The sequence below is a fragment of the Mesitornis unicolor genome, unplaced genomic scaffold, assembly GCF_000695765.1.
Source record: "Mesitornis unicolor isolate BGI_N332 unplaced genomic scaffold, ASM69576v1 scaffold15865, whole genome shotgun sequence".
Lineage (NCBI taxonomy): Eukaryota > Metazoa > Chordata > Aves > Mesitornithiformes > Mesitornithidae > Mesitornis > Mesitornis unicolor.
The window spans coordinates 2,590-15,191 of NW_010183602.1; the positions used below are offsets into that span (position 1 = coordinate 2,590).

Genomic DNA, 12,602 nt, shown 5'->3' on the forward strand with positions numbered 1-12,602 from the left:
TCCTAGTTTTTGAGACCTCATCTGGAGAGCCAATTTGGTAACTCCACACCTGCATTTGCTCTTTGCTCATTCAACTTTGCAGCAGATGAAGATGAAACCCAGCCTAAAAGACCCATTCCTCAGCCCATCCCAAAATACTGCCCTTTACAGCTTTGCTGTAGTTGTAACACCATAACTGTCTGGCACTACAAACTGTTTAATACTGGAGCTCTGTAGGAAAACTTTAACAGCGGACAGTTGACCACATTTCATTCAGAAGCGCCTCTTTGACACAGAGAATGAGCGTGGCTTATCATAAAATACAGAGGTCTACTAAAGCCTGCTCAAGGAATCACTAAAACAACCTCACAGCAACTGGGTTGAAGTGTTGAATTTTTCCAAGTTTCAAGCAAAAGCAAATCACTTTCACACCACGTGCCCTAGTTAGCCATACATTCAGCAGCCTGCCCAACTAGCACAGAGTTAATAAATATTAATTTGAAGAAATGTGCAGGCTGATACATTTGGCAGATTTTCATTCCAGCACTTAACATCACTTACCAAATGACAGATAACTTTCCAAATGTAACTGAATGCAGAACAAGGCCAGGGTATGACACTGATGATCCTACCACAATAAATTGTAAAATTCACTCAGAGAATGTAAGAGGACCTTTGCACCAGCACAAGGATATGATATGTGCCCACATAAGTATCTGCCATGAAAAGAAAAATCAGTGCTGTGCACCACTAGTTTAATAGGTGTTTGCCACACGCTCAGTAGCAAAATCCCCCAGTCTTTATTTAAGCAAATCCTCTGTTGACTTAATTGACAGTTTTCCTGCAGTAAGGATTTTAGAATTTGGATCTTAATCTGTTTAAACAGAGATGGCATAGACTCATGTAACTCTTAGGTTTTGTTTTACAATGTCACTATTAAGTCACTACTACACAAGTAAAACATTTTTAGGGCAACCAATAAAGTAGAACAGTTTTTATAAAAACATACCTGATCTACTACTGATGTTAGCGCAGCATCAATAACGGTCTGACCCTTCTTTATTGCTTTCACATAATGATAGGATCCATTCAGAGATGACTTCAGTACCTCAAAATATTCTTTGGACAGCTCTGTATTAATTCTGATATTCTAAAATCAGAACATGAAATAAGAGATTGCCACAGGTAACTGACATTAATACTGTACAGCCATAAACATACTAGCAACAAATCAATGAGAACACAGTTCAAAGAACCTTCTCTGAAACTCACTAAGACCTTTTCCCTATGAAAGTTTCAGACTTTGCACAAGATTGCATCTTTTAGACACAGCACTAACTCCATAGAAAAGATTTACTTTTTAAATTATCAGCGACGTGTAATTTAACATGAAAAGTACCAATATTTATACCATTAAATAATTCATGTTTTACAATATTTTCTTAAATTCTGTCATTCTTAAGCACAAAAGGGGAAGAACATATAAATATACTGCCCCGATAGCACATTTTTTCTGAGTTCCAGCTGAAACTCAGATCTATAGCTCAGAAAGCAAGTAAATTCAAATAAAGTAACACTCACAGAAACTGTATTCTGAAAAGCAATAATTTAATAAAATTTTTCTGCTTGCAAATCAACTATTACATCAGCAATGTATATTTGGTACCTAGTACCCAGAAACTCATCTTATTTAGCTACCAAACAGTGAAGTGTTTCAGTGCTAGCTTATCATCTAAGCTTTTCCCATAATCAACTGAAAGGAAGCAGGTAGCTCCCCAAGAGCATTACAAGTCTACCTTACACTCATGCTGTAATAAGAACTGCCTCTAGATGTGACAATATTATATTTGGGGGGGACTGATGAAATGAAGTGCCACATCAGTACGGCTCTCCAGCAGTTACACGGATTTGCAATTTCCAGTGCAATGCCTGTGCTATGTTTGAAGTGCACTGTCCAACTTACTCCAGTTTTTATTCTACAGCACTTAGACTCCAATGGGCACCTCCACATGAATCACTCAGAGTGCTTTATTAAAAAACCCCAAAACCAAAATAAAAAGTCACAACAAAATAAAGGGAAAAAAGAAAAGGCAAGAAACACCACCATCTGAAATGTCCTAATTCAATGTAAATAAGAAACTGCTCAATTAATTTCAAAGAAAGCAAGCCAGGATTTAGACAGACACTCAGAAGTATATCAACATTTTACTTACATCAGATAAATACACCTTATTGCTCGATTTATCATAGACTTCAATTGTAATTTCATAAAGTCTGCCTGTTTCTAGGACCCATGTGTCACCTGGATGAACTGTAAATCCTACAAAACAGGAAATATTGAACAGCACAAATCAACAGTGGATACAAGCATTTTACTCCTGGTTCTCACTCTGAAAATGCACCTTCATTGTTGCTGAATACAGAGATGAAACAAAGTAAGTAAATTTTTACTACTAAACCTATTTCACATTGAGCTACTTCTATGAAGAAAATTACTTCACTATGAAAATTAATACCAGAAATGGAAGTGTGTATATATACACGAACACCAACACAAAAATGAGGCAAGAGATTATATTAAAACTGCAGCCAATACCAACCTAAATACCCAGGATTTACAACATAGATAGTGCTGTTTGGTAGCCTGGAAACCCCTTGCATGCGAATACCTGAGGTTTCAGTAAAGGAATAAAAAAGTTTTGACAGAAGTCAAGCAAAGATCAGCTTGTTCCTGAGGCTCCTTGTGCCTCTTTGGATATTTAAAGCTAACTATACACTGAAAATAAATGTTATCCCCACTATCCTGAAAGACAGTGAGCATTTCAGAGATTCCATCAGAGAATACAATGCTCTAAATACAAAAATAAAATAAAGCTCCATCACATTTATACATTGACTGAGGGGAGCAGACATGATTTAATTAATCTTTTGGCAACCTAATTCCTTAGAACATTTCAAGGCATCAGGCAGCTCTGTTGAGACTGAATTCACAGCAGTGCTGCTTTCTATGGCTCCATCAGGTGCTCCTGATTTTCAAGACTACTGGTACAAATATGGGTAATTTTATCTTTCTGTCCTGCAAAGGGTGGAAAGTTTGTCCCCTGCCATGAAGATGTGGATGGAAAAGCATCACTTCGGAAGGATACTCTTGTGGCCCAGTATGAGGTTAGCCTGTCCCTGCTGCAGCGCAGTTACAACTGATGTTGCCTGGTCCAGCTTGGCAACTGCCCAAGACGCATCTCCTGCAGGACCGAGCACGTTGTTCTGGAGCTGCAGTTCGTACTGATCAGACGGCATCGTTAGTTCTGTGCGGGAAACAAGACAACATAGGAAACAATAAAAGCAAACATGTCAGTGCTTGGATGCTGCTAATTATTGCTGATTAATTTTTATTGATGCCTAGTGTACACATTAAATCAGTAATTTTAGTGTCTTGTAGAAAGAGCACTTCTATGATTATATCAACACACAAAATAAGCTTCTTGCCTGACTTTAATTCCTTTGAAGACCTAACATCCAAATCATTCCCAGCTTTAGAAGTGGTCAAATTACCGTCTACGAGTTTTGCTGATCCATTCTGCACTACTAACTGATGTAGTGAGCCTAGTTTACTCATCAAGAAAACACCGTCTGTTAGAAAAACTGCTAAGCTAAATTTGATTTAATTAAGAGAGTCAGATATAGTTTCTTAGTCATTGTGAAATAAGTGAGTTCCTCTAAAATGCTAGCATTAGCTCCTATTCTAAGTTATCCTTACCATCACGTCCTTGACAAATCTGTAAGCTTATAACCTTTACAGACACAATTTTTATGGGAGAAAAAACTAAACAGCTGTATCATCACATAGATTAGGAAAACAATTTCAAATATTAACACCGCAATGTAAACACAATTAAAAATTTCTCAGTTAAAAAAAAATAAAGAGGCAAATAAAACCAAACAACTCAAGCAGGACAAACCTGTAATCTTCCCTTGCCTTATTTTCTGAACTCTGTACTGAATTGATGTTCCTACCAGAAGGTAAATGTCACATGCTGGATTTAAAAGGATGTTTTCCAAAATAAGCAATCTGACTTCTGCAGGATGTACATGCTATTGATCAAGGGGGAAAAAAAAGAAAAAGCAACCACATTTAAAGCAATTCATTTACTTGAAACAGATCATGCAGCAATAATTTATGATCTATAAGTGAAAACTATTACTTGCTGTAATTGGCTCTTTATTATAATCTCAAATTTTGTCACAGCAGAAAAATGCAAAGGGCAATGAATGGTAAACAGATCTGCTCTGGGCATACTGTGCAAGGCTGAAGGAAAAACAAAATCAAGTCTGTATGGACATCATTTTGGTTCCATTTTCTGGAGAACACAGAAGAACTTGTGACAGATGCACAGTGACTTTTCAGATATCTAGAAACTTGTCTTCCCTACTGTAAAACATGGTACCTCCATACAACATATCCTTTATAACTCTGTATCAAACTCACAGGTCTATTAAATTAGGAATACAACAGATAATTGTATAAATTATACTATGGTTGTTTAAGTGATGTTCACTGAAAATGTCTTGCAGCAGTGAAAGGAGCTACTAACCAGAAAGTCATAAAAAATTGCAAAGGGAACAATATTATTTCAATTTCACTTACAGAATCAGCTCAAAACTAATTTGGAAAAATAAGTATTAAAACAGAAAACTAAGCAAGCTACAAGCAACCAAGAAAAAAAAAAAGTCAGACTGATATCATGTAGAGTAAGGCTGAACTGTAACAGAAATAGGGTTCTTAACATGCGCTATTATTTGTACCACATTACTGGTATTACGTACATTAGATAGTATTTTCATAAAACACTTTTTACAGGTATGGGTTAGATAGCCCATGCTATCTACATAGTTCTGCTTTAAGCAAAACCTTGAAGTACAACATATAGTAAAAAATGTGCAAAACCAGACTGCAGATATACAATGAACTTCAGAAAACCCTCATCATTTTATACAATGAATTTTTTAAGGTGCAGTATTAAGTCAATAGTAGCACAATGCCAAGTAGTACGCAATAACCCATAAAAACTCTCGGGTGCTTTTAAATTCTATTAAGATTAAAAACAACTCTGCTACCAGAGTTAAATGAAAAACTCAGTTACCACAAGTTACAAAGAAAGAAACGGCAGGGTCCTACAGAAGAGCTGGGAAGACCGCCAGTACTGCAGTTTAACACCCGTGTAGCATTGACATTCTGATCCCAAAGCCCTTCCTTGGAGACCAGAATTTAATGAGGTAGAATTAGATACTAACGCAGTACTCATATGACACAACAGGAAATAAAGGTATATCCAATACAGCAATCCTTGTTCTAGCTATTTATTTATTGAAAAAAGACTTTAAGTGTTCTAGCTGGTTATTTTTTTTAAAAAAGCAAAAGGGCCAATGCCCTATCCAGCACCATTCTAGTGTTACATATATCATATAAATGAATATCAGGAATAATACAATCACACAGTGTTTGAAGTGCATTCCTCCACCACAGGGCCTTTTGTCAGACTCAGGTTTAGAAATGATCTCTGGCACATGCACTGTCCTGGGTTAGGAAACCGCTCCAAACGCCAATGCTTTCAGGGTGGATCAAGAGCAGCACCGTCATCTTTTGTGAGATGGGCTACTGAGACAATCCAGGAAGACAGAGAAGCAGCAGTGATATCCATAATGGGAACAGTATGGCAGGACAACCTTACAGGACTCCTGTAACACTGGACTATAACACTAAATAATATATAAAAAGAAGAATGCCATTTTCTTACCTTATAGACGCTTTCCTGTATTCTTGCTTTTAATTTAGAACTCCCCGTTTTCATTCCAGACACCAAAATAGTATCTCCTTGCTTGGCAACCTTTTCCATCTCTGATATATAGGAAGGTGGAATGTAAGTGGATTCTAAGAACTTGAGTATACTGAAAGGTGAACCAAAAAAGGGAACAGAAAATTAACCAATCTTTGTAAACCCACAGAGAAACACCACCACCATCTATTCCCAGCTATTTCCATGTTTTAAGCAAATTTAAGATGTCTGCCTGGAACCAGATATCCAAATTTTACTCATTCTTGAAGATATCCACAGCTAATTTCTGTGACTGATAAAAGTTTGTTTGAAGCTTGCTTGTGGCCTTTAAAGAGATATCAGAAGACTGCACATGTTGTCTATAAGGATCCCTCCAGTTTTTACAGTAGGTGTAGACCACAAAAACTCTGTAGATTATTGTGGAACAACTGATGTGAAAGACCAAAAGCATATGTTCATAAAAGCAAAAGCTTAACAAACCAGAACATAGCTTTGACCTATATGAAGAAGTTAGCATGCATTAATTAATTACCATGAAAAAAAGTCTACAAGCAGAATACTTGCAGTAACTGTTAGAAATTCCAATGAGATGTGACAACAGAGAGGAAAGGAATTTGCCATGAATGGCAACAGTAAACAACAGGACAGAAATCGAAAGAGTACCATGTTTTAAAGGTTGCCAGCTTCTGTATGCAGGCCATCTGTTTGGCTTTATGTGCACTTTCACAGTAAAATCAGTAAAGCCATATTGAGAACAGTTCTGAATATTAATGTATTTGTGACAGTTTAAAATTTATCGTAACACCATTAGAACATTCTCATTTTATCATAGCTGTGCTAACAGCAGAGGACATATCAATTTTAGTTTGGTTAAAATCACATCTCTAGCAAATACTTACTCCCATCAAAAAGCTCCATACGCACTAGGACTCAGTGCTAACGATCAGCACACCGTCTGGCTCTCGCTGTAAACAGAGGCCATACGCTCACACCTGCAGCTTCAAGCATATGATGGGCTTAACAGGCTTTCCTCAGGTAATGCTGTGTGCTTGCTTCTCTGAATCGGAGTTTGTGTTCACCCAGTAGCAAAGAGTCTCGTTTGCTACTCCCACCCCATTTCCAATATATTTGGAATATAGGTTTGAGGATGGGAGGTAACTGTGAACTATTTTGCTCTCTCAGAGAACTCCTTTCTCCACATCCTATTCACAGAATCACCATGAGAATAAAGCCAGGTGCTTTAAAGTTTCCTACGCTAGTAGGAAGTTCCTATAGCTTCCTACCTTATTGTATGTCTCACAATCCACCTACATTTCACTGGAACCTGTTTTCTGAAGTAACTGGAGCCTCTGGTGCATGAGTTTGAGTCTGTTTCATCTTACAAGCTCACTATACGTTAGGGAAGTTCTGACTAAAGCTGTACTCAGGAAGTGACTGTAAACCGTTTTGTGAGAAAAACTCATGTTTCATGTGTTTGCAGTCTGGTCAAATTCACATGTATCAGGGAAGAATTTTTTCTACGAATATTCATACTGAGCAAAGCCAAGATCCACCATGGCATATGATACAATGAATACTAGCATAACACTGCAAGATAACAGGATCCTGGTGTGTTGACACCAGTTGCTGTCAATGCAAACATAAAACTCTTGGAGTCCAACCTGAAATATATCCCATGCAAGGTACTGCTAAGCAGCCGTCCATTCTGGTTAGTTTAACAAGGATGGAAACTAAAATTTCTGTTTGAAGCCACTGAAGAACAGAACAATGAGGTCACCACTGTAAAACTACATAGTGCACTTCCTTAATAAAAAGGAAATTAAAAAAACCCCACCAAAATGCCAAGGATGGTCTAGTGAGAAATACAGGAGGAAAAAATAACTTAAAAATAAAAAAAAAATCACTTGCAGAAATCCAAAAGTAAGTCTTACTGATCTTTCCTTTGCACAAGACACTTCAGGAAGACCAACAATTGCATCTATTTATTTCCAGTTGTTGGATTAGAACTACCTGTGCTGCTCATGAACACCATCAGCTGTTAAATTAAACAGATATGAGAGTGCCCAAGCTGTAGAATGGGCACTTAAAAAAACCCTGGAACAATTGACCCATTAGCATTCTTTTAGGTATCAGTTCAGTAGGCTGTCTAGATGTGGGAAAATACATACATCACATTTAATGGATGTGAGACTTTTGAGAACAAAGTCAATGAACTTACCGTAATGCGTTGTGGGAATCTGAGAAGCCATAAGCCTCTGTGTCCTTTACTATTGTCCAGTCAAAGACTAACCCTGCCAGTGTGCTGAAAGTGTTTCCTATAAATCAAATAATCAGATTAAAACAAGAACAAATAACAAGCATAGAGCCTTCCTGGGATACACACTATGACTTTTTCCTCTAGGAAACGTATTTAACTTATCCCTAAACAAGCGATTTTAAACTAAATAGCTATTGGCATTTGAAAAATCACAGTCTATCCTGCTTTGCTGACTTTGGCAAATTCAAGATATTTTTGTTAACTGGCTTTTCTGATGACATTTTCTAACACCATACGTCGCTTCGTGTTCTTCACAAAGCCCACTGGAGAGGTGCAGGTGTCACCATCTACCCTCCACTTGTCAGCCAGAACCTTGGCACTCACCACCTCCTTCCCCCTTCGACCACAATGACTTTACTATTACTTGGATAATAGCAGGACACCAAAAAAAAAAGAGGTGCAAGTGTCACCATCTACCCTCCACTTGTCAGCTCCTAAGAGAACCTTGGCACTCACCACCTCCTTCCCCCTTCGACCACAATGACTTTACTATTACTTGGATAATAGCAGGACACCAAAAAAAAAATCTGCTAAACAAATTTTCATTGTGGAACATGTGGATCTGAGATACCATTTGGGTAACTTGAGTTCACAGCACTGATGAAGTACACTTTTCACATTTACTGGTTTTGTTTGGATAACAACCATGATTGTACCCATGGCAGGAATAGGTCTTCACTCAACTCAAACTGAGCACCTTTCTTCTACAAAATTATGAACCACTACAACAGGAAAAACTGTAGGAAAAAGGAACAAAACTGAATAAACAGATCAAAAGCAGAGATTTATCATGACTACATTTAAGTGTAATGATCTGCTAAACTGAAACATCTCTTAATCTTCATAACGAGTCTTGTTTTGAATTGCAGCTGCCACTGGAACAAACAAATATGGAACTGAAATCCAAGAATTTACTATGTTTAAAAATACATTTTCATTTGTTTTCTTCCCTTTGACACTCACATTTATATTAATAAAGTAAGAATCAAAGCAAATTTATTCTCAAATTCTTATCCTTAAAGGTTTATGACATTTTTAAGCCACAAAAACACTTTAAGACAAGATAAAGCAACTCACAGTCTATGTTGTTCCTCCCATTTCTATACAACTTTCTGTAGTTAGTTCCAAATCCCAAATAAATAGGATTTTAAACATAAAACTCTGAACACACAGGGCAATATAATTACAATTGATTGAGACTGGGTTATTTAACATGCATTCAAGTCTAACTTTCTTTAATGATGCATGCTTCAGCTTTGCAAAGCTATATTACACTCTTCTGTTTTGCTCCAATTGTAAATAAGAGGGCCAGTGCAGAAACACACATTGTGGCACTAGAGAGGCGATGCCTGGACACAGCCAGCACCACAGCCAACAGGTAGCAAAAGCACAAAACCATTCTTACAGCTTCTGAGCCACCATTGGGCCAGGATGTCATGGCTCCTGCTGGGGTCCAGGTCATCAGAGAAAAACTATCATGGGTGTTCCCCAGGCAATGCATCGTTTCACTCGTTCAAGACAGGACCAGCCATGTCCACAGCACGAAGGGCAACAGTTGTCCCCAGGTTCAGGCAGCACCCAAGGTGGCAGACAGGCAATGCAGCACTTGTCATTAACTGCACTGTTCCTTGTCCCTCCCTGCAGGATCACACAGCTGTCACAGGAGCTGCAGACCAGCCGCCCTGGCCAGCTGTAACATTACCCTCCCAGGCTCCTCAGATGTCACTGCAGGCCTGACTGGTGCTCCTGTGTAACCCAGCCCAGAGCTGCTTCTTTGGGATGCTTCAGCAGAAAAGCAGCACTCACTGGCAAGGCTGGAGCAAACCCCAGTAAGCAAGGAGAGCTGCCTTCACGTGCTCTGCTCCACTGCTGAGCTCCACATTCAATTGTGTCACAAATAAAACCAGTGCACATACCAGACAATTAAGTTTCAAGGCAGATTTTATCTCGTGCTAGTATATCTCTTACCTTCAGAATCCAAAGCCTGAATTTTTAGCTCCAGTGGTGAATCTTCAAGATAGAGTTCTCTTGTTGTGGACACAATTTGGATGCCATGAATTATATCAACTATAGCATCACAACGAAGGACTTGTCCAGTCACTTGAAGAGACATCAGAAAGGGTGCATGAAATCAGCAACACTGGATGTGCTCATCAAGAGCACCAACAAGACAAAATCCACCTCAAATTTAAGCCAATGACACAGGACAGTGATATTAAAGGAACTGAAATTAGGTCATGACCTTGATTGAGAAACTCTCGGTCAAATGGTGACTGTGGCTAAACAAGCGAGAAAAGCAGCTCCCCTTCTTACTGAGCTTTAGAGTAAATCTTAATAATTTATGTTGCACAAGTACTCTAACAGTTACAGAAGAAACTCTTGATATGTACTCAGTGAAAACTACAGTGTAACTGTCAGACATGGCTCATGTCCTAGAGAACTTAATGACTTTTACCCAGAGCCCATAAACTTCTATGTAGACATTTACCTGACCATCTGTTTTTGCCTATCTGTCATTATAAAAACTAACCAGGTATATTGTATGGCAGACACAAAGGCAATTTCCAGCTCTCTAAATGCCAAATGTCTGAATTCGCTTTATATAAAAAGCATGTACTGAAAATTATTTTCAGCCGCCCCCACTCCCTTTTTTTTTTTTTAAATAACTACCCATTTTCCTGGATGTATTTGAGGCCTTTAACAAAGAGAACTTAAAAGCCATGCCCACGGAAAGTCTAAAATTACTACACATATGAATGGAAATGTCTTGGTTTGTGCACTTTTGAATCTCTGCATTGTTTCTGGATGATGCCAGGACGCCCATAAACAAGTAGTGGTGTGCTTACAAAAGTTAAAACTTACTTATATCTTCAGCAAAGATGATACTCGTCAGACGTGTAGGCTGTGAGGACCGTGCCTGGACAACAGCTTTTTGTGAACACTGGCGCTCATCTTGATCTGCTGGCTCTATGCTTGCAACCTCTGGCCTGGTGGAGGACCTACAAGGTTATTTCGTTGTGTTAGCAGGATTTCAGTTACCATTAGTCAGAAATCAAAGGTCTTCTTTAAAAGCCACAAAAATAATTTACATGAGACATTCTACATGGTCAACACCTGACTTCCATAAGAGCTGGATTTCAACAGTGCCTTGAGGACTTAAGCAAAAACAAGTGTGGGCTGAGGAAGGGGGAAAGCACAGACCAGAAACCCACCAGAGCCCAGGCAGGCAAAGGCAGCATTGCACGTTCACAGAATCACAGAATATCAGGAGTTGGAAGGGACAGTGAAAGCTCACCCAGCCCAACCCCTCTGCCAGAGCAGGATCACCCAGACAAGGTCTCACAGGAACACCTCCAGGCGGGTTTTGAATGTCTCCAGAGGAGACTCCACAACCTCTCTGGGCAGCCTGGGCCATGCTCTGGCACCCTTACAGTAAAGTTTTTCCTCACGTTCACATTCACTGCTGAATGCTGTTCAGGCAGTCCAGAGCTAGCCCCAACTACTTAACAAAGTTACAAAGCCTTCAGCCTGACTATTTACTAGCTTAGACATGCAGAAGCAGCAAAAACACAAATAGGACACTGAAGTAAAAGGTAAAAATACTTTCAAAGTTCCAGTCACCACTTGCAAATGGATTTTCAAAACAAGTTTGATACAAAGTTCTGAAAAAACTGGAAGTTTTCCCTGACAACAGAACATTACAACTATGGATATTTACTGTGGCAGAGGCTCTAAACAAGCAAGAAACAACACTTTTGAATCAAGAACTTTTTTTAATGGCTTTAGTCTGTTTAGCTGAAGTATGTAACATCGTGTAAAACATGCAAAGCTGTATAATCACCTTTAGTGAAACGTAAGCCTATGTGGAATTTTGACCTAAAACTTGATACATCTATTACTTCCTGCTCTGACTTCTTTGGCTTTTCTAAAGACAACTGCTCCTGGAATAAGCTCATGGGAATCTCACCATAGACAAGGAGCCCAGGTCTCAGTTCCTGTGTGCAATTAATGTCAAGATGGGGACAAAAAAAATTTTAAAGGTTACTAAAAACTGAAGCCTCTTGAAATTAAATTTGAGAAAGTAACAGTATTCATTCAAGGTCTGAATGTGTTCAAAGCAATTAAAATATTCAAGCAGGCCATGACTTTTGCAAACAGTTACAGAGTATCACCCCTCTGAACTGGGATGGCCTGCTGACTCTTTTGGAGAACTGGGATGAGCTGACTGACTATTTTGGAGAACTGGCTCACGGCTGTTCTACACAACTCCTTGCTCAAGCTACACCTGCAGGAGTAGCTGCAGAGCAACCAAAAGGCAGTCTGCTTGGACTTCAGCTCAGAGCCCAGCACCCTGCTTAAGCCACTAATGAATTCAGTGCCTTAAACAGCCGTGGCTGTTTGCTCAGGGATCCTGAGTCAAAGCTCTTTCACAAGGGACCTTTGAAGGATTAAAACAATGAAAGAAAGCCTTG

The 12,602-nt window shown here is 38.8% G+C and overlaps 1 protein-coding gene across 1 annotated transcript in view; it reads right to left on the bottom strand.

The window, feature by feature from the left end:
- LOC104540402 (nuclear pore membrane glycoprotein 210-like) overlaps positions 1–10,243 on the bottom strand; it is a gene marked incomplete at its 3' end in the record, with an annotated part of 10,674 nt that extends 431 nt beyond the window's left edge. Inside the window, exons 1-8 of the mRNA XM_010184207.1 lie at positions 10,099–10,243; positions 8,032–8,128; positions 5,775–5,925; positions 3,939–4,071; positions 3,126–3,284; positions 2,580–2,648; positions 2,193–2,299; positions 989–1,129 (exon numbers count right to left, since the gene is read on the bottom strand). Coding sequence (XP_010182509.1) covers positions 989–1,129; positions 2,193–2,299; positions 2,580–2,648; positions 3,126–3,284; positions 3,939–4,071; positions 5,775–5,925; positions 8,032–8,128; positions 10,099–10,243 — 1,002 coding nt within the window. The remainder of the gene's footprint in view (positions 1–988; positions 1,130–2,192; positions 2,300–2,579; positions 2,649–3,125; positions 3,285–3,938; positions 4,072–5,774; positions 5,926–8,031; positions 8,129–10,098) is intronic.
- Positions 10,244–12,602: the final 2,359 nt, after the last annotated feature.